Here is a 27,291-nt window from a genome sequence, read left to right on the forward strand (position 1 = left end):
TTGTTCATTTTTAAGTGATACAATAACTGTGTAAAACTATGAGATACTTACCCATATGCCTAGTATAGACCCACTACTTTCTTCTGAAAAATGTATAAACTAATTAGCACAATCCTCTGCATGCCATAGGTTGGTTTAAAAAGTGATTGCCTTAATGAATGATGACAATGTACATAAATGAACCAAGTAAATAATCATTTATTCAACAAACACAAATTCATGTGCTAAATTGCATGAAAGAGGATTAACAATGCTTTAGGATCCAAAAGAAGGGAATTACTACTGGAAGCTGATTTCCAGAGGAGGTGATTTGAGCTCTGACTTGTTAGAGAAATCTATTTGCTGAGAAGGTAAACACTATTTGAACTATTTTTTTAAAATAAGGTTACTGGCAGTAGAAAGATAACATTTTTCTAAGTACAATAGATTAATGTTATATATCATTGCCTTTCCAGTTCAAAGATGATAGCAGTAACAGTCTGAGCAGGGAGATAACCAGTAAGATTGATGCTCCTCCCCTACCAGGTGCATGCATGCCAGTCTGCCACAGTTTGAAGCTCTGCACTTGGCTGCCCCTGCATCTGAAGTCTTTGCTCATCCAGAAAGCATGACTACATTCCCTCTAGAATCATGCCAGCTGTTGTGCTTTCCCAAATGGAGGCTCCCATGGACGCCACATCACTGAGGCTTTGGTTTGGCAGACCCCCAAGCAGCTTGGCTTCCCTCCTAACTTGCAATGAAGGCGTTTGTTACTACAGGTTGCCCTGACAGCTGCTACTCTCCAACTTATGCCGAAGTTCAGGCAGGCGGTTTGTCTTGGGATGAGCACTTTCTCAGTGTGGGTGGCTTGGCTTCTCTGGGAGTGAAAGTATTCAGCCCCTGCATGCCTAGGACGCTGCATGGGCAAGTGCTGGTGTTGATAAAACTTTCATGAAGTGGATATGTTGAAGTCTATGATGTGTCTGGATGTGAAATTTCAGAAAGAATTTCTACTGAACAGATCTTTCATGTTTCCCGAATTCTCACAGTGTGCTGGCTCACTCTGGCAGATTCCCAGAAGACTTTCTGGATTTCTGGATCCATTTTCTCTCTAGAGCTGTTTCTGCAGCAGATCTTGAACTGCTGTGCAGGTGAAGACACACCTGACCTCGCCCTCTAGAAGTGGAGTCATAGTTGTTTTTCTAAAAACCGCAGGAGCTGTTGCTATCCTAGAGGCATTTTGTATTCTAATCGTTCTTCTTCCAGCTCTAATCACTAACAATTGAGACAATTCTGCAAAATAAATTAGAAGAATTTAAAAAAGAAATCTGTTCATTTGAATCACACAAAATCTATCTAAATTACTTACTCAGGCAAGTCTTCCTTTTCATCCAAGACTCAATGTGTCATTCGGTATTTCTCTTCCCTCTGTAAATCACTGAAAAGGGCAAGGAAGAGGCAGCAAGATGCATTAGATATGCAGACATTTTCTTAAAATAAAAAAGTCCTCAAAGCGTCTCTGAGACTCAGATTAGTATTTTGACTTGAAATGCTTTTTTGCAATTTTGCACAGCAACCCATCAGGAAATTAAGACAATCTGAACTGGTCAAAGGGAAAGAAGAAACTGACCAGCAGTTTCTAACCAAGATGATCTCTGTTCTGCTCCATGAAATGAATCCCTCCCCCTCCTCCCTCTCCAAGATTCTCTTTGAAATCAGGCTGCTGACTTGAGACAAGGAACTTTCATTTCCACCCCCAGAACTACAAAATTTAACTGATTTAACTGATGTAAAGGGAGAACATAAACATGTTCAACTACTGAGGGAGTTATAGACAGGAAACTTACTCCAAGTTCCTCGGGATGTACAGGTGGCACTGAAGCAGGCTGGTATAGCAAGTCAAGACAATGGATGCCTCCATGAAATGATGCAAGGCACAAACCCCTTCAGTCTACCTTCTGCTAAAGACTTGTCACCTCACATAGATTGTTTTCTCTCTCCCTCCCAAGCTGCATCCAATTTCCAGCATTAAAATAGCTTCCTTGAGGGGTTCTCAAATGTTAGTGTGCATCAGAATCACGTGGAGGGCTTGTTAAAACAATGATTGAATTGTTTATCAGAATTTCTGATACAATAGGTCTGGGATGGGGCCCCAAAAATTGCATTTCTAAGAAGTTCCCAGATGATGTTGATGTTACTGGTCCAGGGCCAGCACTTTGAGAATCACTGAGTTAGGATATTATAAGGACTATGGTTAAAATGCAAATATCTTATGTGGAAGTATCACATTAAAATCTTAATAACAGATTCAATAATGGTGTGATTTGAACTTAAACTGACCCTGAATTAATAATAACTACTATTTATTAAGTGCTTACTGTGAGCCTATAACCAATAAATTACATCTCATTTAATCTGCATAATATCCTATGAGTTTATTATTATTCTGATTTTCAGATGAGGAAATTAAGGCTTAGAGGGAATTGAAGCCACCTGCATAAGGGCAAGTGCTAGCAGCAGGAACCGAACCCAGCTGTCTCTTAAACAGTCTGTTCATGCTGTTGAAAAGCTTTAGGGTAATCCAAAAGTCCTGGACCAGCCAGATTTTCAAGGCTCCCCTTCGTGTATCTGGAAGTCCATGCCAGCCAATGACCTAATTTAACTTGCACTGTGTAAAGGGAGAGGAAACGCTGAAATTGACCACAGAGATTTAGAATTTCTGCCTGCATATAATGAATTCTGTATGACTGTAGAGACCATCAGATGACCCAGTTTACTCTTACTTTTGAGGGTCTGCAGGATTTCAACAGCATCTACTTCAGGAGAGGGGCAGAGACTTCAGGCTTGTGGTAGATTGAAGTACGTACTCTAACAAAGACATTCATCTTACTCTGCATTCCTGTAGGGATGAACCCATTTAAAAATAGGACCTTTTGAAGATGAAGATGGTATTTTTAGTTAAGGTGTGGCCCAGCTGTATCAGGGTGGGCCTTAATATTTATTACTGGAGTCCTTTATTAACAGAAGAAATTCTGACTGACACAGTCAGTCAGAGAAAGCCACAAGAGGAAATCAAGGTGTTGCCGTGTCAGGGGAGGCAAAGATGCAAGCCAAAGAATTCCAAGGATCATAGCAAGCCAGCACCAGAACACTACAGACTTTGAGGAAAAAGCATGGCCTTGCTGACACCTTGATTTTGGACTTTTAGCCTCTGAAATTGTGAGACAATAAATTCCGATTGTTTAAACCAGTGCATTGGGTGTTATTTGTCGTAGCAGCCCTGCAAACTAAGACAAGACTGAAGACTGCACTTTGCAAAGGAAGGGAGGAGCACTGACATGCTGCGGCCCAGAGGGACAGAGTAAGGGGAGAATAGTGACCTAGAGCAGTGCTTCTCAAACTTTTGGAAGCTCGATAGAAATAGAGACCCAGGCCTTATCCCTCTTCAATAGTCCTGGGCCTTAGCATGCTCTGTTAGCTCTCCAAGTGATGCTGATACACACCAAAGATTGAAAACTCCTACCCAAGCAGTGCTTCTCGAACTAGAACCATGCGTATGAATCACTTGGGGATCCTGCAAAAATGCAGTTTCTGATTTCGTAGAACAGGGTAGGGTGTGAGATTATGCACTTTTAACAAAGCTCTCTGGTGGTGCTGCTGCTGCTGCTGACCCTCAGATCACATTTTGAGTTGCAAGGTCCTGGTGTTTTGGTTTTCAAGCATATTTTTAAAGCACTGCAGCTCTTTAACAACATCTTAGGGAAATCCAATACACAATACAACACTCTTCTCCTCCTGGGGCCTCCCAAGGCAGTTTTATAACCCTCTCGGGGTCAGGGGAACAGTGATTAAAAACCACCATGATACTGGAAACAGGCTCGAAGAACACAGACCTAAGTCCATGTACATTTCACTGAAGATCAGAGCCTATGGCCACTTGTACTTTGGGAGATTTTTTAAAATACTTTTTATCATTTAGAAATTTCCTCACACAAAAAAAGTGTTATTTTGAAACATTTTCAAATCCAAAAATAATACAAAACCCATACAGAGAACTCCAGCATATTCCCCCACCACCCAGACCTCACAATTGGGTTTTGATAAGCCAAGCCTGTTTCCCTCTAGCCACTGGAAACAAAAACCCTTTAAAAATTATTTGGGACTGTGCTTATTTCAGACCCGCAGGTAGGCAAGAATTGAAAGTATGTGTCCTGCTGTGCTCAGGGAAGCAATGGACTAGGAAGAGGACAGGTAGCAGGAAGAGACTCCAGACCAAATCCCTGCTGGGGCATGGAAGTGTTGGGGAATGCTTCATTTCCTTTCACACCCTCTAAAATTAGCCTTGTCTAACTGGGGCATTCTGTAATTTGCGGTTGGTGATATTCTGTGAGGCTTTTCCTACCGCTCTGTGTGGTCATCTCCACGCCAGGCCCAAGAGTGGCCTCCTTGGGGCCCCTATGAACAGGATCAGCCCTGAGCAACACTGAAGAGGCAGTAAGGGTTAGCTTCATTCCAACTCCCCTTCCAGCACCCCTCTTCCTCCTTGGAGTATACCCACCCGTCCAAACCAGGAGCAGGCATCTTAGCTCTCTGCGAGCTGAGATTCCATCTAACACCTATCTACTAAAAGTATAGTCAGACCAGCAGCATCAGCATCAGGTGTCACCAGAACCTTATTAGTAATCTTAATAATATGGGAATGCTCAGGAATGACTGTGGTTTGTTAATTTTCTTGTGGTATGGTCAGAGCATATTGGAAGCAATGAAGTTATTTCAGGATATTTGTTTTCCTATTCCTTTGTTTTATTTTGTCTGGAAATTTTTTTATTATTTTTTGATAAATAAAGTTGAAAGAAAGAAAGAGAGAAAGGAAGGAAGGAAGGAAGGAAGGAAGGAAGGAAGGAAGAAAAAGAAAAGGAAGGAAGGAAAGATAGAGAAAGAAAGAGAAAGGAAAGAAGGTAGGAAGGTAGGAAGGAAGGAAGGGAGGGAGGGAGGGAGGGAGGGAGGGAGGGAGATGAATGCAAAGTCTCAGACCCTCCCAGGACTTACCAAATCAGAATCTGCATTTTAACAAGGTCCTAGATGATTCCTTTGCACAGTTAAGTTCAAGAAGCTCTGCTCTAAAGCAGCAGTTCTCATCCTTGGCTACCCTTTAGAATCACCTAGAAGGAGCTTTTAAAACTCCAGACCAATTAAAACAGACATTCTGGGCCCAGGCATCATTTGTTTTTAGGCTCTCAAGATGATTCCAAGGCACAGCCAGGGGTGGGAAGCAATCTCTGAATTGCTGTCCCTCTGAGGAATATGTAATTTTACTGTAGGACCTTGGAAAATTGAAAAGACTTCAGAATCCAAAGAAATTAATCTCAACTGGCAGATTCTGAGGGGAGGCCCTATGATAGGGGATAGAGTGTTACTGGAGAGGCAGGAACCTCTCACATCATAGAAAGAAAGCATTTGCCTTTCTGATTAATTGAAAGTTGGCTTTGCTTCTGACTTCACTGTCACCACTAAATGAAACAAAAATAATACCCTTTTATTTTATTCATGAGTAAAATGACTTACCCATTCCAAGTGTACTTCCAGAGCAGGTTACTGTAATAAATAAAAACACAAGCATTTAAAATATATTCACTGATACACTCGAGGTGGTGAAGGTATAAACTTTAGAAAGAAAAAAAAGGAAAGTGAACCAAAGAACCAAAGGATAAATGAGAACCAGCTTGGGTGATAAGAGGAGCTACTCCTAAGAGAAGTGAGACAAGCAAATTCACTTTCCAATGCCTCAGTTCATCTTTAAAGTGGTAAGAAGAAAAATAACCATCTCATAGGGTTGTTATAAGGATTAACTGAGTTAATATGCTTAAAGTCCTCAGAATATTAAAGTATGATCCTGGCTAACAGAGTAAGCCATCACTGATATTGCCATTAAAACCCAAAACTTACCCCAAACACATATTTTACCAGGGAGACAGAGCAAAGGAAGATTCCCTAATTTGAATCTAGACAACTAATCCTTACTAAGGTGAAATGGCTGTAGACTTGAGATGGCAGCCCACCAAAGAATATCAGAGCTCTAACAGGGACTCCTGGTGGGTGGCTAACAAACAAACGGAAGAAACAAACAAACACAATTCTAAGGGTTGAATTGTGCCAGTATGGGGCAGGAGAATCAGTAAAAGACCTCCATCACACACTGACTAGCTGTGTGATCATAGGCAAGCACAAAACTCATGCACCTTTTTTGTTTTAAAATATTAACCTATACTGGGCACCAGTTATGTGCCAAGTCCTGAGGTTGGAAACGTCACCACTTAGTATAGATAACACAGTAATATAGTGTGGTAAGAAAAGAGTGCTGTGGGGCTATCAAGGAAGGAGAGGAAGGGCTAACTCAGCATATGGGATTTGGAGAAGTCATCACAAAAGAGGGGAAGTCTGGGCTAGTAGAGTTCTCTAGGTGGAGGTGGGGTTCAATTCCAGGCAAAGAGAAGAGTAAATGCACAAGCACAGAAGCATGATGTAGCATGGTGTGTGGGTATGTGAATGATCCCATGTGTCTAGACTAGAGAATAGTGTCCTCTCAGGAGTGATGTTGTGGAATGAACCTAGAATTCCACTGTCCAATACAGTAGTTACTCAACACCTGTAACTATTGAGCACTTGAAATGTGGCTAGTCCACATTGAGATGTACTGTAAGTATAAAATCACACCAGATTTCAAGGACTTAGTGTGGGAAAATAAAGAACGCAAAAGATCTTATTAATTGTTTATATTGATTACACATTAAAATGATAATATTTTAGATAAATTGGATTAAATATGATATATCGTTAAACTTAATTTTACCTGTTTTTACTTCTCTAAGGTGGCTACTAGAAAATTAATTTTTTTACATGGCTTGCATTATGTTTTTATTGGCCAGTGCAGATGTAGAAAGACAAATTAGGGGAAGATTGTGAAGGACCTCAAATACCCTGCTCAGAAGATTGAATTTAATCCTATGGGGCAATAGAAAATGTTTGAGGACTTTTTAAACATAAAAGTAACAAAATTGGATCAGAATGTCCCAGAGTGATAACTTTGGTAATAGAGTGGAGGCCAGAGTGAAGGCAGGAAGACAAGACTGGTGCAGTAGTCTACGGGAAAGGTGGTAGGGGCCTGGAGCTGTGGGAATGAAGAGAAGGAACCATTATGAAGGCAAACAGGACAGGACTTAAGATGACTTAGATATGGAGGGTAAGGGAGAGGGAAGCTGATTCCAGGGTTTTCAGCTTGTGTACCTGAAACAAGGATGATGGAGAGAAAATCAGAAACAGCAGGAGAAGGTGGTCAGGAGTTTCCTTTGGCCCTGGAGTTTGAAATGCCTGGGGTACCTCCAGGTGGAGGTGTCAAGGTAGAATAAAGATTTAAAGGTTGGGAGAAGAGATTTGGGAGGCTCTGAGTCTCAGTTTTCTCATTTATAAGTTGGACAGAGTAAAACTTGAACCTAACTTATAGGGCTATATTGAAAACTCATTGAGATACTGGATGTGAAAACACTTGGTAAATTGTAAAATATTATGCAAATGTGTTGACACACTGTTATTGCACTTTAGGCTATCCTTCCTAAGAGCTCATCCTCACCCCAAGAACCTATTCCTGTCCCTTCCCATATGTCCTTGCTTTGGGCCAGCTTGTCCTGTAGGCAAGATAATGAAAAACAAGGAATCAGAGCACGACAGCCAAGGACAGCATGAACACCCCCTCAGGAGGAACTGGCCTGGTTCCATCACTAGGAACCATCTCCAACCTTCCTGTTATTTAAAAATAAGTGGAAATTTTAGATTCTGACTATCAGTAAAGTTCTGTGAACCAATATTTATTTCTCTTCCTGCATCTACCTGCAAAGTTCTAGGGCTTCGTTGTCTCTTTATTTTGAAAGTATATGAAAAATATATGCCAATGCCCTGGGCAAGGCAGCAGAAGGGGCTAGAATAAAGAACAGAATTGCTAATGTTTTCCTGCCAGCTCTGGGGAGTTGGCAGTTGCTGACAGTTTTGTGATCACAGGCTGTCTGCCCACTCACATTTCCAAACCTAGTTTATGACTTAAAAATTCATTTTATCTGATCCTCCAACTCTTCCTCAGTGATAATTCTGGATCTCTGCAAATAAAGGTTCAAGTCCCTTAATTTCCAATATCCCAGGTGCCTATCATTATTTCTAAGACTATGTTCCAAATCTAGCCCCAAACTTCAAAGCAGAAAATCATTTTTAATTTGCTTATTTAAGCAGCAAACATTTGGCCTTTTTTTTTTCTGAAGAGGATGAGAAGGGCAGGGAAGGAAGGACTGCCACCAAATCAAATAATAACCAAGTATCACAAGTCCAAGAAGCTTGAGGTCCCTGGCAGTCAGAATCAGCCTGCTGCAGACAGCTGAAAATTTCACACTCCCTTCAACTTTCCTACATAGCAAATAAGTGTGATTGTTGAGTCTTAATTCACAGATCTAGTTAGAGATTCATTTAAAAAAAAAAGGGTCATAACTTGCACTACCTGAATATATTTTTTTTGGACAGAAAGTAAGCTTCAGTCCTGTTTCAGCAACTGGAGAGACCATCACAGTATATACATCCCCGCAGGGAATCTCAGTGACGTCACAGAAACTGAGGCCAGCGCTTGGGACACACGTGAAAATGCCTTTGGAGCCATAGAGGTCAGTGCTGTAATTGGCGGAACCCCTGGAGGCTTGCCAGTAGATCCGGATGCCATTAGGGCCCAATCTATATAATTTCACCCCCAAAGGGCAGCAGGCACCTGGAGGACAAAAACATACAGACAAGAGACCCCCAAATCACTTATTCCTCCATAACACAAATATGATCTTTATTACTGCAGGGAAACAATGTAAGTAACCTATTGTAAATAATATAATTAAAGTCTGGTTATGATTAGAGCAAGATTTGAAGACACACCCAGGTTCTTTCTGTAGTGGGCCACATGTGCAGGGGTGGGGTGAGGTAAGACATTTTTATAGAGATAATGGTGTGTTAAAAAGGTCCACAGTGGCAGATATGTATTGGATATGACTCAAACATTACAAAAGAGTCAAATGCACAGAACCGTTGTCAAGAGTTTTCATAATACCCCAGTTTCATATAATTTTAGTGGGGATAAACTTAAATATAATCAATTGTATTCAGCTTTAATTGAAAAGATCAATTTTGCTGAGCTGGGTAGCATGATGCCTTAGGAGAAGTCACACAACAAACAAGTTGGTCCACTACTTCATACATACCTGCTACTTAGTACTTTTTATTTTTCTTTTCTAAATACCTTGAGCAGGCCACCCGTTAGGTAAAAAGCAGGGAACCAAACAGTGAATTCCTTAGTAACTAAAATAAAGATGCAATTGTGTAATAAAACAAACAAAAAACGTTCCATAATAATCAGACTCATTTGCTTTATTTTCTTTTTAAAAAATTTTTTTTGTGTGTGTGAAGATAAGCAATGAGCCATATTGCCAAAACTGGCTGTCAGGGTGAGAACTTGGGCAGAAAATCTAATGAAAGACAATGGCCAAAAGAAAGTATAAACCAGCTTATGTGTAGCACTTTATAAATGCTTTTACATTATGATTTATTTTGATTCTTGAAACAACTTTCTGAGGTAAGCTAGGAAGAAATTATTTCCCCTATTTTTCTTATTATTGAAGAAACAGACAATCAGGGAAGTTAAGAAAATATAGCTTATAAGAAGCCAGATCTTTAGACTCCTAGCTGAAGACTCTTTCCACTACCCCATGAATGGAAAAATTATATTTCAACTCTCCCATCCCATGCCCTGGGCAGACATAATTCTTTCCCTTAAGCTGGGGGAGACATCTTTAGGAGTTTTTTCCAAAAAGTCTTCCAAGCAGCTACCCAATGAATTAGAATCATTCAAGTGAGGTCTTATTTGCTAACCCTGCACCACTTCTACCTTCCCCTGCTATTCGCTAATGGTGTGGTGGTTTGGAGTTATATACCCCAGGGAAACATGTTTTAATCTTAATCCATTCCTGTGAGTGTGAACCCATTGTAGATAGGACCTTTTGTTGAGGTTACTTCAATTAAGTTGTGGCCCAACCCAATCAGAATGATCCTATACCTGGAGGCCACAGAGAGAGGCCACAAGGAGCAGTCAGAAGCCAGAAGTCAATGGAACCCAGAAGAGAAAGGAGATGATACTGCCTTGTGTGTTATGTGACAGAAAAGCCAAGGAATCCCAAGAATCACAGGCAGTCAGCCCCAGTATGCCACAGTCTTCAGGGAGAAAGCATTGCCTGTTGATGCCTCAATCTTGGACTTCTCCTAGCTTCAAAACTGCAAGCCAGAAAACTAAAACACAAGCTATGATACTATCAGTAGGCAGATGACTTTTCTTTCTCAGCCTGTTGAAATAAGAAACTGTAGAAGGAGTTGGAGTGGCTTAGAAGAGAGAGGCAGTAGTATAATAATAGTAAGAAAAAAATTGAAGCCAAATAGAATGTGTGCTCTAATATTGTCTGAAAATTCTGCAAGGCTTAGTTCTTCTGTGCTGCAGGTAAATGTGTCATATAGAAATACATTCTCCCTTCAGAGAAAAGGTACTTGAACCTTGTTACCAGGGGAATTAATTTATCAACTACCAACCGAAGCCTCTGAAGCTTTGAGGTTCTAAGTCATGGGTGACACCGTAAACATTTTAGAAAGTGATTTGAATTTATAATCCAACTTTGCAAGCTAGGTGGAGATGCGGCACCTTTTTAAATGAAAACAAAAGGCTTCTGCTGGATCTGCATCAGTCAAAGTCCTTACTGATTCTGTAGAGCTAGAGTTTAGAATTCACTTACTAGAGGAATGACTTTGGTAGGCACAGTCCACAGACAGCCCAGTGGCACTAATTGTTTTTAATGCCACTGTGTAATTGACACCACACACGATGCATCCCAGGAGGCAGTGGTTTTGATGGGTGTGGCATTTAGACTGTCCAGCGTGTGACTCCAGAACGGCTTCAAAGGTTTGCACCCCAGTCCCAATGGTCCAGCTCACGTTGATTACCGACTGGGTGACATGAGTTACTGTCAGACCAGCTGGACAGCACGGCACTTGCATGGGGAAAAAAGAAAAAGAATTGGGACTTTACTTCTATTTCATTATACAGAGAGAAGGGAAGATGAAGTCTGAAGTCTTCAAGTGATTTGCTAAATTTCATTCACACACAATACTGTGTAAGCTGAAACAACAACAGTTTTCTTTTATCGAGCGTTTACTGTGCACCAGGCACAATGGTAAGTGCTTTGCAGCATTAGTTTAATACTCACAGCCACCCTATGATGCCATTATCCTCCTTTTACCAATTAGAAAACTAAAACTCAGAAAGCATTTTTTAGAGAAAGACTTGAAAGGAGCAAGCCAAAGATATAAAAAAATAAACCAGCTCATTTGGTTACTTGTTACTCATTCTGGTAAACTGTGTTGTGGAGGGAATATGAGTTCAAATACATATTTTCAGAGGCAATGTATGCCTCCTTTGATGCCTGCTTTGATGTGTATGAATATATTAGTCTTCTGATGATATTTTTACCTAACTTGTGTTCAAGTGTTGAAAGGTTTATTTTTTCTAAGACTGGGACTCTTTGAAAGGCTCCTAATTAGGTTTAATGCATCTTTAATACATCAAATAAGAAAATTCACATCTTAAATCAATTCTTCAGAATCCTACCAAAGTCAATGTCGAGACTGGTGGTTGCTACATACCTGTTTCTAGGAGCACACTGTAGCTGGGCAGGCTCTGTCCCGCCTGGGTCTCAGCCACAGCGGCGATGGAGAACACCGAGCCGCAGGGCAGGCCTGCCATGGTGCAAGACTCCCCCCTGCTACTGCACTGGTACAGCCCTTTCTCTCCTTGTGCAGTCACCGTATAGGTAGCATCATCATTGGTGGATTGCCAGTGCACATTAATTATAGAGGACGCATCCTTGGAAACATGTTTTATTTCAGGACTGCAAGGAGCTAAGAAAATTGAGACTATTAATTGAAACATCATGAGTCAAAAATTTCACATGTGCCATTTGTTCTAAAGCTGCTTTTTTTTTTTTTTTTTAACCCAAACCAAAAAGTCATTACTTTTCATTACATATCATGCATGTCAAGTTGTTGATATTGACCTATGGTATTGGGTTCCTATAGTGTTAGACTAACTGCAAAATGTTTAGGAGTATTTTAAACTCTGGAAGCAAAAGTAACTAAGACACAATTGCAATCTTAACCTTCATGGTATGAATACAGGGCAGGCTCCAAGAAGGCAGGAGGAATGAAAGGAATGGCTTATGTGAACATTGGTAAAACCTTCCACCCTCAAAATCTCCTCTCTTGTGTGTGTGTTTTTTTTCCCTTCTTTCCTCCTTTCTCTTCTACTTCTCCTTAATCCAAAAGGAGCTCTAATAGTACCCACAAAGAGAGGTTAATGGGATTGAACCTTCTTATAGATTTTGCTGAGGGCCCATCCTGAGGGTCATAGCTGTGGTGAACCATTTGGATATGAGTGAATGAAGTCACAGCTCTACCATACCTGTGGTTATAAATTGGGATGTGCATGACATATTGCTGCCCCGGACTTCGCTGAATGAATACACCGTGATGTTGTACTTGGTGTCACATTCTAGAGCTGAAAGGGTGCAAGCAGGGACAGTATCATTGCATTCAACCACGTTGTACCCATCCACAGCCTTGGTTTCGTAAAGTTCGGCACCACGGACAGGAGACCAGACGATCTCCACTCTGTCACTGGACACGAACACGGGGTTAATGTCTCTGGGACAACAGGGAGCTGACAGCAGATGCAGAGAGACAACAGAGGTCAGTGCAGGAGCAACCTCTTCTAGGTCCTGACCTCCCCATGCCCAGAGCCTCTGCCACTGCCCTACACATCTGACCAGCTCTGATCTTGGCCTCACACCCACTGCATAAAGGATAAATCCTCAGCATGACATTCAAAATCATTACAAGTTGTATCCAGTCAACATGCTTAGCTCTGTCTCCCCCACTCCCTGCCATGCCAGACTCCTCAATTCTCCACCCCATGTGTGCTCTAGTTTTTCTGTGCCTTGAAGACTGCTGATCCCTCTCCTGGAATGCCTTTGCCCTCTTTTACCTGATGAAAATCATACTTAATCCAACTTCTCAGATCCTACTAGTCTTTCCAGACACTAGACCAGATGAAGGTGTAGATTTTTAAAAATCTGTATTAGAACAGACCCTGAAGAACCCCAAGAACAAATTCTGACAGATATCTAGCCCAGCTTGGCATTTCTCTGACATGTTGTTGCCCCATCTAAATTCCATTCATCCTTACAGATCCAGTTCAAGGTCACACACTACAGAAGCCTCTCACCCCCATGTTCTTGAAGTCTTTTTGATAATCTCTTAATTCTCTTAGCCTCCAAATTCCAAAGTTACCAATTATTTGGATTCTCTCATCCTGGTAAATTTTATTGTACTCCACCTAATATTGTTATTTATATAACTATATTATAGTATCTTATTTATATATATAATTAATTGCAATCACACACTCCATTCATTCATCAAAAATCAAGGGCCTCCCTTAGGCCAGTCACATTATGATAAGCATTGAGGATGAAAAGATAAATAAAATGTGATCCCTGCCCTGTAGAAGATCTAAGCCTAGTAACAGTAATGGTGATACTATCAAAAACATTTGCATGGTGATTTACTGCCACTTACAAATACTCTTTTCACATTTGTGTTCTCATTATTATTTGTCTCATTTTGCACTGGAGGATGTAGAGGAACTAGTGAGATGGACATCATAACCCTGACTTTACAAGTGAATTAGTAGTCAACTTGGGACTTCAACTCAGGTATTCTACTCCAAAGCACTCCACACCATGTAGTGTCTTCACCATTGCATCATTGTCTTTCTGATCTCAAAGAAAGAGTGAACTTGCATCCCCTTCAACATCTAGCACAGGGCTGAGCACTAAGTAGATCTTGGTGGATTTTTGTTCAGTATTTCAGAGCAGGGCAAATGACTTCATTCTTTCCCCCTCTTTTCACCACAAAACCTTGCCTTCTTGTTAAGCTGGGGTCAGCAAAGCCAAAATTTCCAAGAGATTCCTTTTCTATTTTTGTCCATAGAATGGCAAGAGGTGATCAGTTCTGCTGCTGAGTTTAGTGAACTCAGTACTCCCTTTGCAAGCATCAAGTGCGACTTACCTGTGGTATAATTGAACACGTCACCCAAAGGACTCTGTCCCGCCTTGTTATAAGCAAAAACACTAATAAAGTAAGTGAAGCCACATTCAGACAGGAAATTGCACTGGGTGAGGGATGTGTTACAGTGTACTTCCAAGCCATCATCACTCTTCACAAAGGCCACATAGTAATCACCCAACTTGACACTGGACCAAGCAACAGACAGGTGGCCGGGGAATTCTTCTTGGATCGTCACTCTTCCAGGTGCACAAGCAACTAGGAAATGATAATTAAATATTAAATAGTTGTGAGAGCACTGCAGGAGATTTTCTTTGCATCTTTGCAATTGTCCAGGATTTTAAGACAACCCAAAACTCTGAGCTTTGTAACAGATTGAATTTGACTTGCAAAACTATGTACCAGAAGCATTAGATTTTCTTTATATAACCAAAGGCCCTGATATAGGATCCAAACCATTACAACAGATGCTAAAATCCAGTCCAAATTCTCATTTTATGAATTAAAAAAAAAAGTAATGGACCATAAAATGATAGTCATTTTATGATGTGGGGATTTTCATTGTTAGAGTATTTGTTGAAAGATTTGACCTCTGCCAAAGATGAAGCAAGTTCTGGCCTGAGTGGAATTGAAAATATCTCTGCATTTTTCCTTTTTTGAGATTATAATAGCCATCATTCACTTTGCTTTCAATTAATGTTTCCTCTAATTCTTCCAAAAATTATCCTTACTTTACAGAGAAGGAAACTGAGGCTCATAGAGGCCAGGTGAGTTGCTCAAGCACACACAGCTAGCAAGTGATGGAGCTGGGCCTTTCTGATATACCACAGAGCCTGTGTACCATCTCCATAGTATGGAAAGTTCTCCTAACTTCAGCCTCCCATGTGCTGAATAACATAACAGAATAGTAACATTTTCATGCACATTGCATCGTCCAGGGAGCACCTTAAACAGAGTTAAGATATGAGATCCTATGGACAAGGAACAGACCAAGTAGTATGTGCAACTCAGTGTAAACCAAGGAAGACATTTTCAGAAGTTCTAAAATTTATGTCACACAACATATGCTAAACTATGTCAGTTAACAGGCAGGCATTGCCTTGGTTAATATTGCCTGTTTTTCTGTGTTAAGCCCATGCCTCCTTTACCTAGGATCAGCATGGAATTAAGTCTTCTGGGGGAATGAATTCAAATGTATTCCTTCAAGCCCTAAGCTTTTAAAATTCTAGTCATCTTTAATGGAAATCTTCCTAAAATATATTACACGTATCTGGTCCCCAGAAAACACAGAACTTTCTAAACATAGTTCTATCTTTTATTGATGAGTCAAGGTCACTCCCATGATCATGACTGATTGTGTTATACACAAACTACAGTGGTACCTCCTGGGCCAATAAGTGAGTAGGACTATTTTAGTGGCACTTAACCTTGGATCAATGTTAGAATCAACTGGGGAGCTTTAACAAACTATTCATATCCAGACTCCATTCCCAGCGACTCTAATTTAATCCATCTGGGTAGGTCTTAGGTATTGAGATTTTATCAAAGCTTCCCAGATGCATTTAATGTGCATACAAGGTTGCAAAACACTGGATGATTTGCTTCTGAATTGAATGGCTAACTTACAACTGCTGTGCTTTCGAAAGTGTGTTTCTTTTCTCCTCCCTCACTGTCAGCTATCATGTCCTCGTAACGACTTTAATACACTGTACACATTAAAGTGTAGTGCTGTCAGTTGTTAAAAGAGAAGGCCAATCATCCAGTTTGTTGTATCAGTGACCTGAATTTAACAAAAACTCTAAAAAGCTATGCATCAGAGGGTTTGGCTCTACTTTCCTGTGAAATAGAATGCATCAGCTCGGTGACAGCTCTTTTCTTCACTGCTTTTAAACTTAGAATGACATAATTCTGACTGTTGGATAAAGTGGACATTTCTGTAATTTTCTACACAATTATCTACATTTCCTTTGGCTTAGAGGAGTGAGATCAGGCAAATTCAGGCTTGAATACCAGCTCTACACACAATCTGTGAACCCTTGGGGAAATTATTTAACTTCTCTGGGCTTCAATTTTCTTATCTGTAAAGGAAGATAATAGAGCCTGCCTTGTTGAGTTGTCATGAGAATAAAATATTGTATAAAATAAAGTATTAATAGTGCCTGGAACACTGTAGGTCTTCACTAAATGTTAAGTTTCCATCCCCCAAACACATAAATGCTTCTAAAGAGAGGAATCAACCTCCACACATATGTATGTTTTGCCTTTATGATAAGAATGAAAATGGGAAAATGTCCAAACATGTTCAGAACTACAGACATGCTATCTTTATCTTAAAAAAATAGCTCCCACCAAGTCCAGGTCTGTGAAGAAGAGGCAATTATCTGTATTGCACAGTTAGGGCTGTATATAACTCAAACTGGATGTTAGGATTTTTATAACTTTATACATTAAAAAAACCCTAATTAATAAAAGATCTGAAATAGAAGTCTGGCCTCCTGATTTTCAAAGACATGCTTTTTTCCATGCATGATATCTGGTTTCACTAATATTACTCAAACTCATCAGAATGTCGAAGTCAGTGCTTTCATTCAGAACAGGCTTTCATTTTCACTTCCTCCAAAGTGTCCTGGAACACCACTGGATGATTATTTACTTCCCTTAAGGTAGGCACTTTGACTTGCCAGCCCCACAGGACTTTCGCTCTTATTTACATACCAGTTTTCAGAGTCTCTGCTGCAGTTGATTTGCTAGATCCAGCATCATTACTTGCTACAACTGAAATCAGGTATTCAGTTCCACACTGGAGGCAAGAGATGGTGCAGGAACTGAAAGAGGTACTACAGCTGAACTCTGAAGAGCCACTCAAAGCCATCACGGTATAGTTGAAAGCTCCTTCTGTCAGTGCCCATGAAACAGATGCCTTCAGAGCCCCACTATCAAAAGAGACTTGAATGTTGGAAGGTGCACAAGGACCTACATTTTTGAGAAACAACTGTTAACATTTTGCAGAAACCTCAAGAACCTAAGTTTGATTTGGCCAAAATGATGTTGTAGAGTGGAGGATGAAGTACTCTGGTACAAGGATAATTGCAAGTGTTCAGAGCATAAAATTGGGATTTAGGGTATCTGGGAACTGGTAGCACGTCTACCATTACCTACGCAAATTCATAATTAGCTATGTGACCTTGGTCATGTTATTTAGTCTGTGTTAATTTTTTCTCATCTACAAATGGATCTAATAAGATCTGTGCTTATCACATAGTAGGTGCTAAATAAATATGTTTTGAGTGAATGAATGAATACACTATTTGATGAGTGGTTGAAAGAATTAAATGAAATTATAAATGTGCAGGGCTAAAAGGACCATGAGGGTATGTGATTGTTAAGTGACAGGTCAAATATTCTATTTCATAGCTTCAACAATATCCCTTCTTTATTTGTGGCATCTGCTAAGAATTTTCCTGAAAAGCTTTTAAGTCACAATTGTTCCTACAGGGGCAGACTTTCTTTATTTCCACTCTAAATCAAAGAGAAGCCTCTCATTTGGTTATGGGAAGAAAATGGGGAAAAGATAAAAGTAGAAGGGAATCGAGGCAGTTGACTGTGTTAAGTTTTATTTTTTTTTAATTATTTTTTCTACCAAGGCTGGCAATCCCTGAAATTAGAACAAGGGGCAGTGTGAGATGATTGTGCCTAATCATGTGGTGATTCTCTTTCTTTTTACTGGAATAAAATGTTTCACCTCCACTTATGATTAAAAAAAAAAAAGGATTACTTTTTAGACTTGTCCTGTTTAGATTCTATAATTGCCCAGTGTACTGAAACTTATACTAAATTCTGTGTACTTTTGTTACAATTCTTCTGAAAAACAATGTGAAACATTAAAAGGTATTAATACAAAAATAAATAAATCAAAGAGAAGGAGGGAAAATATAGAGTGTGATGAACACACACTAAAGCTTTTTTATGGTCTCTAAAGCACTTCCCCTACATTCTTAAGAAATATGCCTCCTTGTCTTCAGTGAGGTGTTCTGCTGGGATGGGGAGGAGAGATAGTGGCCTCAGTTCTCCTCTGGGATTTGTGCTGTAATAAATCCCACCTGGCCGGCCTTAGAAAACTGCTGGGACAGTCTGTGAGCAGAGTCCAGAGTCTTCTGGGTATGTATGGGATAAACAGAGAAGACCCTGTTTGAGGACACTCATTTCTCTCCAAGACAGGCTACCTGCTGTGGTTCTCCTGTAGCCTTCTCGACAGGACCCTTCCCCACTCATGATCAGCTGGTCTGCAAAGGCAGGTCTGCTCTGGGGCAGTTCTGGACAAGGCTGATAGGGATAGCTGCAGTGTTTTAGACAACCTTCTTTCCTCCCCATGGAGCATGGGAGACCAGAAAAAGAAATGAGTAGAATGTTGAGAGGCTATAGAATGTTGAAGAATGAATCAGAGAACTTGAAGATGAGAAAATTAAAATCATTCTCTCTGAGGAGATGAAAGAAAATCAATGAAAAACAAAACAAAAAACAAAAAAAACTAAACAGAGCCTTAGTCACCTGTGGGGTACCAGCAGTCAGACCAATATACCCATTGTGGCAGCTCCAGAAGTAGAAGGAAGAGTTGAAAGAAAAAGATAATCATCAAAGACACAATGGGTGAAAACATCACAAATTTAAAGAAAGTATATTCCAATCAAAATTTGAAGGCCAAAATGAGAATTCTATATCCAAAATAGGGAAGCAACACATTGTATGAAAGAGACCCTCATAATAATAATTGCCTATTTCTCATCGGAAACCATGGAGGCAAGAAGGCAATGGGATGAAATACTTAAACTGCTTAAAGAAGATAATTGCCCACTAAGAATATAATATTTGGTGGGGCACTTCCATAACTGAGTGAGAGATATTTAAGATGTTCCCAGATAAACAAAAGCTGAGGGAGTTGGTCATCCCTAGATCTGCTCTGCAAACAATGGTAAAATGAGTTCTTCAAAATGAAAGTAAAGGACACTAGAAAATACACTGATGTCACATGAAGAAATAAGGATCTCCAGCAAGGATAACAACATGGGTAAATATAAATACCAGTACTATTGGATTTTTGGTGTCTAAATCCACATTTTACTTCCTACGTGATTGAAAAGGAAAATGCACAAAATATAATGATAAAATAGTGATTTTTGGACTCATAACATATAATGTATTATTTTTGAAAAGAACTACTTACAGTTGAGGAGCATAGGAACATACTTTGTATGTAATATTGAATTTAAGTTGATATCTAAGCAAACAAGAAATTATAGATTTAGGATGTTAAATTAAAGCCCCATGTAACTTCAAAGAATATATCAGAGAATATGCAAGCTCATGGAGAAAGAAACTAGAACACAGCTAAAAAGGGAAGGGGAGTAGAGGTATGGGAAGTTAACACATACTGGGTGTGGGATTTCTGTTCTGGGAAATGGGAAAGTTTTTGTAATGGAAGGTGGTGAAGGTTCAAAAACAGTGTAAATATTTGAGATCTCATTGTATGGTGTGCTTTGGAGTGGTTTATATGGGAAATTTTTGTTATATATATATTCCCAGAATTAAAAAAAATAGAATGGGCACTTAAAGAGACAGTGACAATTAACTGCAATGTGTTATTGTGGATAGGATCTAATAAGGGAGAAGAGGGAGCCAGAAAGGACCTTTGGGGACATATGAAAAAACTGGAACATAGATTGTAAGAATTATATCAATGATAAATTTATTGAAATTGATAACTGCACATAGTGTGGCTACATAAGTGAATGTCCTGATTCTTAGGAAATGCACATGGCAGTATAACATTCAAAAGGCATAATGTATACAATCTAAATTCATGTGTTCAGAAAATGGATTGATAAATGGATAGACAGACAGAAAAACTGTTAAGTGGATAGATAGAGGGATTGATAGAATGATGGAAACAGAAAAATATGGAAAATTTGGAAAAATGTTAAAATTGGTGGATGTGCATATCTAGAGGAAGGGGGATATGTTGGAGTTCTTTGTATAAATTTTGTTTTTGTTAACTGTCCTATCAGCTTTAAAGTATTTCAAAATAAAAAGTAAAAAAATTTAAAATTAAAATTAAAAAAAGAATGTTGAGAGGCTAAATCCAAACTCTAAAACTTTTTATAACATGGGAAAACAAATGAAGGGGAAGTCTTGAAGAAACCAGTCATCTCTATGAGCTGGCTCTCCCGGTCCCCCAGCCTGATGTCACTGCTCCCTCCTGTGCCACGCTGTGTCATTGATTTATGTATTGTTCTATCCTGGGACACAATCAGTTCTTTGAGGGTGGTGATCATGCTTTATTTGACACTGTACCTCATTAACTAAACAGCATCCAGCACATAGTGGGCCCTCAATAAATGTTTGTGTAAAGAATGAATGGAAGGACGAATGAATACCTGCATGCACACACGCATGTCTAGGAAAAGCCCAGGGAAACTAGCTTGTCATGGACATCCTGACTCACCAGATCCATCATGAATCACCCTTAGGACCACCTTGTTATGATTTCTCCCTACATTTCTGCCTGGGCCCATAATGGGTCTTTCACTCCCTTCCCAACTTAGGGAATGTTGGAGAGAACATTTCTGGTTTCTTTCTACTCTTTCTTTGGTCCTCCACAAGAGATGAAATAGCTAAACTGGTTGTTAAGAGCCTGGCATCTATTAGTCCACCTTGCCAGTGGACAGCATATTCTAACTCAAGAGAAGAAAACAGAGCTCCCTTCCCTCCCCCCCCTCCACCTCCCCCATATTCCACCCTCCTTCCTTCTCATTCTTTGGTCCACTCCTGCAGCTCAGTTTGGGCTCCCAGTCATCATGCACTAGGATCCCCTGGTCAGGGTTTTTTTGTAGTCGGGATGGTGAGAGAAAACATAGCATTCTCCAGCTTCTCAGCCTGCAGCTGGACAACAGGTGGTGGGAAGCCCCCTGTTAGCCTCAGGACTAAATTGTGTCTTTTGGGAAATAAATCTGATGTGGATTCCCACCACAGCATAAAGCACCACGACAGTGGGAACTCTGCTTTGTTCACTGCTGTATCTCTAGAACAATGCCTGCTTGGAGTTGGCAGGCACGCACTAAGTGTCTGCTGAATCACAATTCTCTTTGTTTATCCAATTGGCCTGAACCCAGGAAGGGACAAGGGTAAATGATAAACCTAACAAGAATCATTTCTTGTTGTGTGATATTGAATGTTTATGTCGAAACTCAGTTGGATATCAGCGGGGGAAGTGCCATTCTCTGTGTAGTCTAAGTAGCATTTCTATACACATTCAAAAAGCATTTAAACTATACAGGAACAGTCAAGGCACTATAAATAACTTCATAATAAATTTAAATAGCTGTGGCCAGCTGCTCTGTACTTATCACTTATGCTGCTCTTTTATGCCTACAATGCACAGGCCCCTCATTAATAATAAATGAGGCTGTTTGTGGCTGGGCTGGGAAGTCCTTACTTGTTCTCTGATTGAAGGTGGAGTCATCTCCAGGGATTCCATTGGCATTCCACGCATAGGCCTTTATGGTGTAGAGAGTCCCAGCATCTAAACTGGTGAATGTCAAGGAGGTGTTTGTGGTATTCTCTTTCTGTATTCTACCCAAGCCATTAGCTCGCATAATGGACACGGAGAATCCAGTTGCCATATATACAGCATCCCACTGCACCACAATAGAGTCTGGTCTTGGAGAGCTTACTTCTAGAATTGGTGCAGCCAACACTAAAAAGACAAAAATACATGCATATGCATAAGGAAGTCTGAGTCAGGATAACTCAAGTTTAGGGATCAGTAAATTCAAGTTGATTATCCATATTATAAAATAACTATTTGCTTCGCAAAAGGGTCCATGCCAGAGTTCTGTTGAATAATTGCTATTTAGGTATATATTTATGTATTAATTGTGTATTAATCATAAATGACTGGGAAGAGAAGTGAGGAGAAGAGACCCTCAATATTAGACATTACTTTCAACTGGAGATTGGTCAGAAATTAGGTAAAACATCCCTGTAATCATAATATATATATTGAGGGGGAAATGATGGTTTATGCTATTTTAATGTTCACATAGATTTTCAGACATATGCTGAGGTACAACTTTATCAAATTAATTTAAGTAACGGTGATAACAAATTCCAAATGTTTTTATTTGTTAACATATATGCTGTGCAGTCACAGTGCAGCAAAATCCCTTCAACTCATTCATTATTTGGCTCTTTATTCTACTGGGTCTTCATGGATAACTGAAATTAAAAACAGAAATCTCTTTTTCAGGGATTTAAAAGCAGGGATGCTTTTAAAGAGGGCCAGAAATGGATTCTATTTTCCATTGCAAGGCTTCTGGCATATAAATACCACCTCCTCCACAGGTATCTGAGTTCCCAAAAAACATCCTTTGGTGGCTTTCCAGTATAACTGATCCTGTTGACAAGAAAACACTCAACAGAGGATGAGTATTCAGCCACCTGTCTTTGCCTGCTTTGGGGGCGATGCCTGGCTTCTCCCAGCGGCACTGATGGATCTGATGGTGATTCGGTACAAGGTCGCAGCCTTCAGACCTGTCACAGTGCCTGGGGAATTTGCCACCGTGGTTTCAATGACCGTATTTCCGTCTTCAGCCGCCAGGAGGTAACTGGTGGCTCCTGGCACTGTAGCCCATTCCACGGTGACACTGTTGCTGATTTTTGAATATGCCTGATCAATAGTGGGTATTTCAGGAGCTGAAAGAGATTTTGAAGTTGTATATTAACCAGGATGCGCTCAAGGATCAAGTCTCTCATCATGCTGCTTTTCAAATGAAATCATTCTCCTGCCATCAGTCAGATATAACCTTTGCTCTTATTTTCCAGATCAAGGAAAATCTGAGAAAAAGAAAGGCAAAGCTGCTTTCCAGAAAAGGGTCAGAAAGCTCAAATCAAAGGCCGAGTCCTTCACTGTCATTCAGGAATGGGGTTTCTAAAGGTTTTTTCCCAATTGCCAGTGGGTTGATTTGCACTTTTAAAAGAGTTAAATAAGATTGGAAAGTGGTTGTGGAAAAGGACTCAGAGGAGGGAGAGAATATGGGAGGGGCTTTATTCCAAAGCTTTCTGTTCTAGCTTGGCTTGTGAATTTCCCAGCCTGCTTTGCCTCTGAGCTCCCCTCCCGGCCCCTAGGATCCTCCGCCATACCCCCACCTACCCCTGGTGCTGTCCTCACTGACTTACACACTTTGCTATTTTCCAAATAGCATTTAATCTAATGGAGGAAAGAGAAGAGAATGAAGTTCTTTGTTATAATTACTTCCAAGTACTTTATTTCATATTTTCAAAATGGATCAATTTTCAGATTCTTCAATACAAAATAAACTTTATTCTCCCCTTCTCCTTCGGGACATCTGCCTCAGCATAGAATGCTACTCACTTGGGCCTGGCCATGGTTTGCCAGGGGTGTGTGAATGCTTAGGTCATGAATCTGTACAAGACATTCCTATGCTTTTGATATGACGTAGGAGATACAGCATAGTAATCAAATTTACTGCTTTTTTAAAAAAATCCACAGTTGCAAAAATGTACTGGATGTAGAAGAGCCAAGTGGAATAAAAGGTCGAACCAAAATAGCTGGGTTTTAGGTTTAAAACCAGCACTTGGCCTTATACATTAAATGTACTTAATTTCCTGGGTAGAATCACCATATGCCAAATCCAAAACTAAAGGGCAAACCAAACAAAACTATAGGGCAAAGAGGGAGAAATGGTAAACCTGGACCAGTTGTGTAACTCCCCGGTATCAACTCCCTCCCCCAACCTGTCCCACTTGCCAAATCCCCGAGTGCAGGTTACAGACAACCTTCTCTTTCTGCACCAGTAGACTAAAGAGTTGGCTTTGGCAGCATCTCAGAAAAAAATCCTGCTACAAAAATGAACAAAGTCTCCACTGTGCACTGGCCAGACATTCCTTGACTATCACCCAAGACTCTCTCCTTTACCACCGCAAGAAAAGTATGGTGGACATTTATGCTGGGAAAAAGTTGCAGGCTTGCTAATCTTAGCCCATGTGCCGGCAGAAGCTGATCTATAAGTAGGGCCTGTGTCCCCTCTTCTCACTGCAGAATACAAAGCTCCAGCTGGGGCTTCCACTTGCATCTTCCCCCTCCACATCCTCTTCTCCACACCCCCCACCCCCACCCCTAGTTATTTGCCTTGTGTTATAAGTCTCCTTTCCCCTAACCTAGTAGTCTTCTTTCAACTCCTGTTTCCTTTGTTCCCACTGTTTATCTTATCTCCTCCATTAACCAGTCCTGCTCAGTCAAATGGACTTTCTGGAAAAATGGCAACTAAACTAGTCATAGACACAGGAGGACTGATGGTACATTCTTGGAAGGGTTTGAAGGGCATCTTAAAGGCTGGCATGATACAGACTATCTCCCCATGGGGACTGAGAACTCCACAAAACTTGCCCCATTGAACTGAGCTAGGAGAGGCACACTTGTCTGGAAGGAGTAATACATGAAGCCAATTCCAGCACACGGGGGAAAAACAGCAAAGGATATGGATGCAGGAGAACTGGGTTCAAGTCCTGCCTCTGTTATTTGCTAATGTGTGACAAGGATAAGTCATTTAATAGTCTACTCTCCCTTGAGAAATCGTAATATTATTAATAACTACATTTTAGAATTGCTGTAAAGATTAAGTGCAATAGCTTATGTAAGTGTACCTTGGAAGCTCTGAAAGGTAATTTATTTTATTATGCATGTGTGAGTGTGTGTGTATACCAGGAAAAGCAAGTTTTGATGGATTATGGGAAAAGGAGCTAGTTTGGAAAAGCCAGCTCATATGGCATTGCCATGGAGGGGTGCTAGTGAATGTGGGATTCTGGGAGTCTGGGGCAAGTACAGACTGGGAACACAGATTGCCTGCTCTGTAGTTGTTGGTCCTAGGGTTATGGTTGGACCATAACCAGCAAAGAAAGATTAACACCTCTGTTCTATGCTCCCCCTTTAAGAGATGAGTAGCTAGATAGTATCATGTAAGATTCCATAAATTAGCAGTCATTCTTCACTCTTCTTTATCTCTGTGTTTAGCCCACTTACTGGATTGATGAAAGAGAAAACTTCAACTCCCTAGATGTGCAATCAACCACTCGGATCAGTCAAAAGTGAAACCCTTTGATTCTCAGCCTCTCTGAGTTCTACCAAATCTGAGTTTTAAATTAGCTCATGAGGCTCCAGGAGCCAGACACAGATAAACAGCCGATGCCAGAGGTCAGGGAGAATCAAAGTACACTAACCCAAAATGAAACCTCCTACACCATGTCAATAAAATGCATCCCACCTATTGAAAAGGCAGGTTGAATCAACTAAGAGCATCATCAGTGCCTCAATCTGCCCTGCCCTTTCTAATGAACTCTTGAATAATGCGGATGGTATGGGACTAAAAAGAGGCCAGTTTTGTGAGGGTACAGTGTGTCCTGGGTGTGCTGGGACCTCTAGGAGACAGCAGAGCTAGAGTCAGTCTGTCCAAGACCATTTAAATAAAAATCACTTTGTATATGGCAAAAAAATTCTATGTTTTTTTAACCAATCTTGATCATCTCTCAAGAATAATATAAGTGAAGAAGAGAAAGGCAGGAAATAATTTTTTAAAACCCCACTATAGATGCATAGTATTGTGGATTTTTATGACTCTGTCATATATTTACATCAAATTATTTAAAGAATTGCCATATTTTCACTTCCTTTTCTGTGGTATGGACAAAATAATAAATCAAAATTTTGTTCTAATGTATGTTGAATCACCATGAGAGTTTGTTGGTAATATAATCAATATTACATATCCCTATGGATTAATCTAAATCCCAGTATGCATAAAATTCCCATCTAGGGGCTTAGAGTTCCAGAACGTAAGAGCTGGGAGAGGCCTCTGGGGCATTATCTTTGCCTTCCAGTCATTTATTCAAGAAAAGTGGTGATCAAATCTTTTTAAAAGAAAATCTTTTTCCAGTTCGGAATTACCATAGTCTATATATTAAGGATGAAATATTCAGAAATGTAGAGTCCTTTTTGACAAAAATAGGAAACCTTGAAAATTCAATCAAAACCCACCTTTCTAGTCTTCTCCTCTAACAGAAGACAATATAAAAAGTTATGTAAATTATGCATCACTATTTGTGACTAAGATTTTGCTTCTTTCATTGGGATGATGATCACTGCAATATTTTACTTAAGGCTAACTGTGTGTGAGAAAATGCATGACTATATGACTCAATATATTACAGTACTCAATAAGTATACCTTACAAGTTTGCCTTTTAAGTTTGCTCCATTTATTTGTCTCCCAGCACCTGAAACAGTGGTTAACACACAGTGAGTGCTCAGAAAATGCTGATTTTTTCCCGCCTAGTGTAGCCTTTATATTTCAGGGTAGCCCATGAATTAACAGTGGAAATGAAAATCAAATATGGGGGAAAAACTTTTATTTCCAAAAATTTTACCTGTTTTTGCTGAAGCAACCTGAAAGGGAAAGTTTAGAAAATTAGAACAATAAGAAAAAATACCATTTCGGGAAATACAAATAACATAAATCAGAGCAGCGATAAGTTAATCACAACATTTTTATACAAATGCAAACAATCATTCAATCCATACAGAGTATTTATTTGCACAAATCCTTTCCCAACACTCACAGCAATCCTCATTAGATTTTAGAGGCTGGAGGCGGATCACATTTCTATTTCATTTTTCTCCCTGAATCTGCCTATTGAACTAAGTCAGTAGCTGTTGACAGATTTTTCAGAAATCTTTGTTCTTAAAATATAATGATAAACTTGTTTTCTTTCTCTAGAGTATTGCATTACATTTCAAACACACAAACATATACAATCTTGGTATCATCCAAAAATGTTTTAATTCCTACCTCCCCACCCTCAAAAAAAGGAGAAAGATAAAGAATGTACGTTTTTTTTTTTTTTCTAAATAGTAGCAGGTGGGTTGGGATGCTGAACTCACCATTTTAAGACAGATAAGACCGAATCCAATCAATGACAAACATTTCTTGGGTCCACCAGCCAT

General features: G+C 39.9%; 1 protein-coding gene across 1 annotated transcript; it reads right to left on the reverse strand.

Annotated features, from left to right (window-relative positions):
• Window positions 1-189: 189 nt before the first annotated feature.
• On the reverse strand, window positions 190-27,291 carry FNDC7 (fibronectin type III domain containing 7). The gene is made up of 13 exons (XM_037815501.1): window positions 27,229-27,291; window positions 26,715-26,733; window positions 22,714-22,968; window positions 21,710-21,970; window positions 16,936-17,193; window positions 14,224-14,478; window positions 12,557-12,814; window positions 11,743-11,997; window positions 10,836-11,090; window positions 8,519-8,779; window positions 5,545-5,574; window positions 1,349-1,417; window positions 190-1,272 (listed from the first exon to the last, which is right to left on the reverse strand). The coding sequence occupies exons 1-12, from the start codon at window positions 27,289-27,291 to the stop codon at window positions 1,386-1,388; spliced, it is 2,202 nt and encodes a 733-aa protein (XP_037671429.1). The 3' UTR covers window positions 190-1,272; window positions 1,349-1,385.

Source organism: Choloepus didactylus, chromosome 2 (assembly GCF_015220235.1).
Source record: "Choloepus didactylus isolate mChoDid1 chromosome 2, mChoDid1.pri, whole genome shotgun sequence".
Taxonomy (NCBI): domain Eukaryota; kingdom Metazoa; phylum Chordata; class Mammalia; order Pilosa; family Megalonychidae; genus Choloepus; species Choloepus didactylus.

Excerpts from the sequence above, each read along its gene's own strand:
- FNDC7 (XM_037815501.1), bottom strand. The coding sequence starts at position 27,291 with ATGGCTGGTGGACCCAAGAAATGTTTGTCATTGATTGGATTCGGTCTT. Across the intron at positions 11,998-12,556 it reads ATCCCAATTTATAACCACAG|CTCCTTGCAGTCCTGAAATA; the intron begins GTATGGTAGAGC and ends CAATTTTCTTAG. Across the intron at positions 5,575-8,518 it reads TCCAAAAAAAATATATTCAG|TAACCTGCTCTGGAAGTACA; the intron begins GTAGTGCAAGTT and ends TATTTATTACAG.